Source organism: Pundamilia nyererei, unplaced genomic scaffold, assembly GCF_000239375.1.
Source record: "Pundamilia nyererei isolate P.nyererei 1_Seehausen unplaced genomic scaffold, PunNye1.0 scaffold00149, whole genome shotgun sequence".
Taxonomy (NCBI): Eukaryota; Metazoa; Chordata; class Actinopteri; order Cichliformes; family Cichlidae; genus Pundamilia; species Pundamilia nyererei.
Window position 1 is genome coordinate 1 of NW_005187550.1, and position 1,182 is coordinate 1,182.

Sequence of the window (1,182 nt, forward strand, 5' to 3'; positions counted from 1 at the left end):
GAGGAAGTTGTGCAAACGGAATCTTTGCAAGATGGCAGCTGTCGAGCTAGCGCTTGAAGAGAGAGTCTCCCTTCTCTATTTACTGTGGAGAGCAGAGCAGCGGCGTAAAAGACGTCCTCGCCGTACCTGGGTCCATCAGGTCCTCCAGACGCGTGAGCAGTTTGGTGAGCTGCGCCTGGATGACGGCAGATTCCAGCGATATCATCGTCGTTCACTCGGCCAGTTTGAGGACCTGCTGTCCCACGTCGGTCCCAGAATCGCCCGCCTAGACACCAATTACAGGCACTCAATCCCACCTGCAGAGCGCCTGTTCATCTGCCTGAGGTTAGTAAAAGTATTTAATACGGTAGTCCTTTATTGATACCTGTGCTAATATGCTAAACTATCGTTTATAGAACATGGATGTGCTATGCTATCAATGAATGCCGTCGGTGTTTACTGATAGCAAACTGACTGTTTATAATATTTCTAGTGATACTCAGATGGTGAAAAGTTGCTACCAATCAAATTATGATATGTTAAAGTTAAAACAAAACACAACTGTTTTAGATATTATCTAATATACATTTTGTGGTTATCCTTAATAATTACAAAATGTTTTATGTAAGATTTAAGTTTTGTGATTTAAATCTGACATCACAAAAGTATTTTGGAATTTGAATAATGTATTTGTAACTGCAGTACACATAGTACTGATTTTGAACAATTTTGTCCAGGTTCCTTGTCACCGGGGACTCCTTCAGGACCAAGCGTTCAGTTTCAGAGTCGGTGTGTCAGATCATCCCCCAGGTAGCGACGGCTGTGAGGAGAAAACTATTAGGAGGCAAAGAAACACAGACTCAAAGATTTTACATGTACATGGGCAATGCCCCGACACTGCACCAACGTGTGCACTGTGTGTGTGTCACAGAGGAATCACACCGGGGCTCCCAGTACGTTCATTATTTATACTCAAACAAGCTTTCACAGCAATAGGTGTGGCATGTACAGAACTCAAATAACATCTCCTTAAAAGGAGAGACCGTTATCTTATCTGTTGAGACAGGGGGTAGCTTTTTGGCTGTCACAGCACATTTTTTTTGCACACAATGTCTCACTCCCTTTTCCTGCAATTGTCCAATTCACAAGCTCTTCTTCCTTTAAATGAAGCTACAAATAAACATAACACAAAACTCAAAATCT

General features: G+C 42.4%; 1 protein-coding gene across 1 annotated transcript in view; it reads right to left on the reverse strand.

The window, feature by feature from the left end:
- Positions 1 to 211: 211 nt before the first annotated feature.
- Positions 212 to 1,182, reverse strand: part of LOC102206412 (uncharacterized) — a 5,271-nt gene continuing 4,300 nt past the window's right edge. The window contains exon 4 of the mRNA XM_005744827.1: positions 212 to 265. Coding sequence (XP_005744884.1) covers positions 212 to 265 — 54 coding nt within the window. The remainder of the gene's footprint in view (positions 266 to 1,182) is intronic.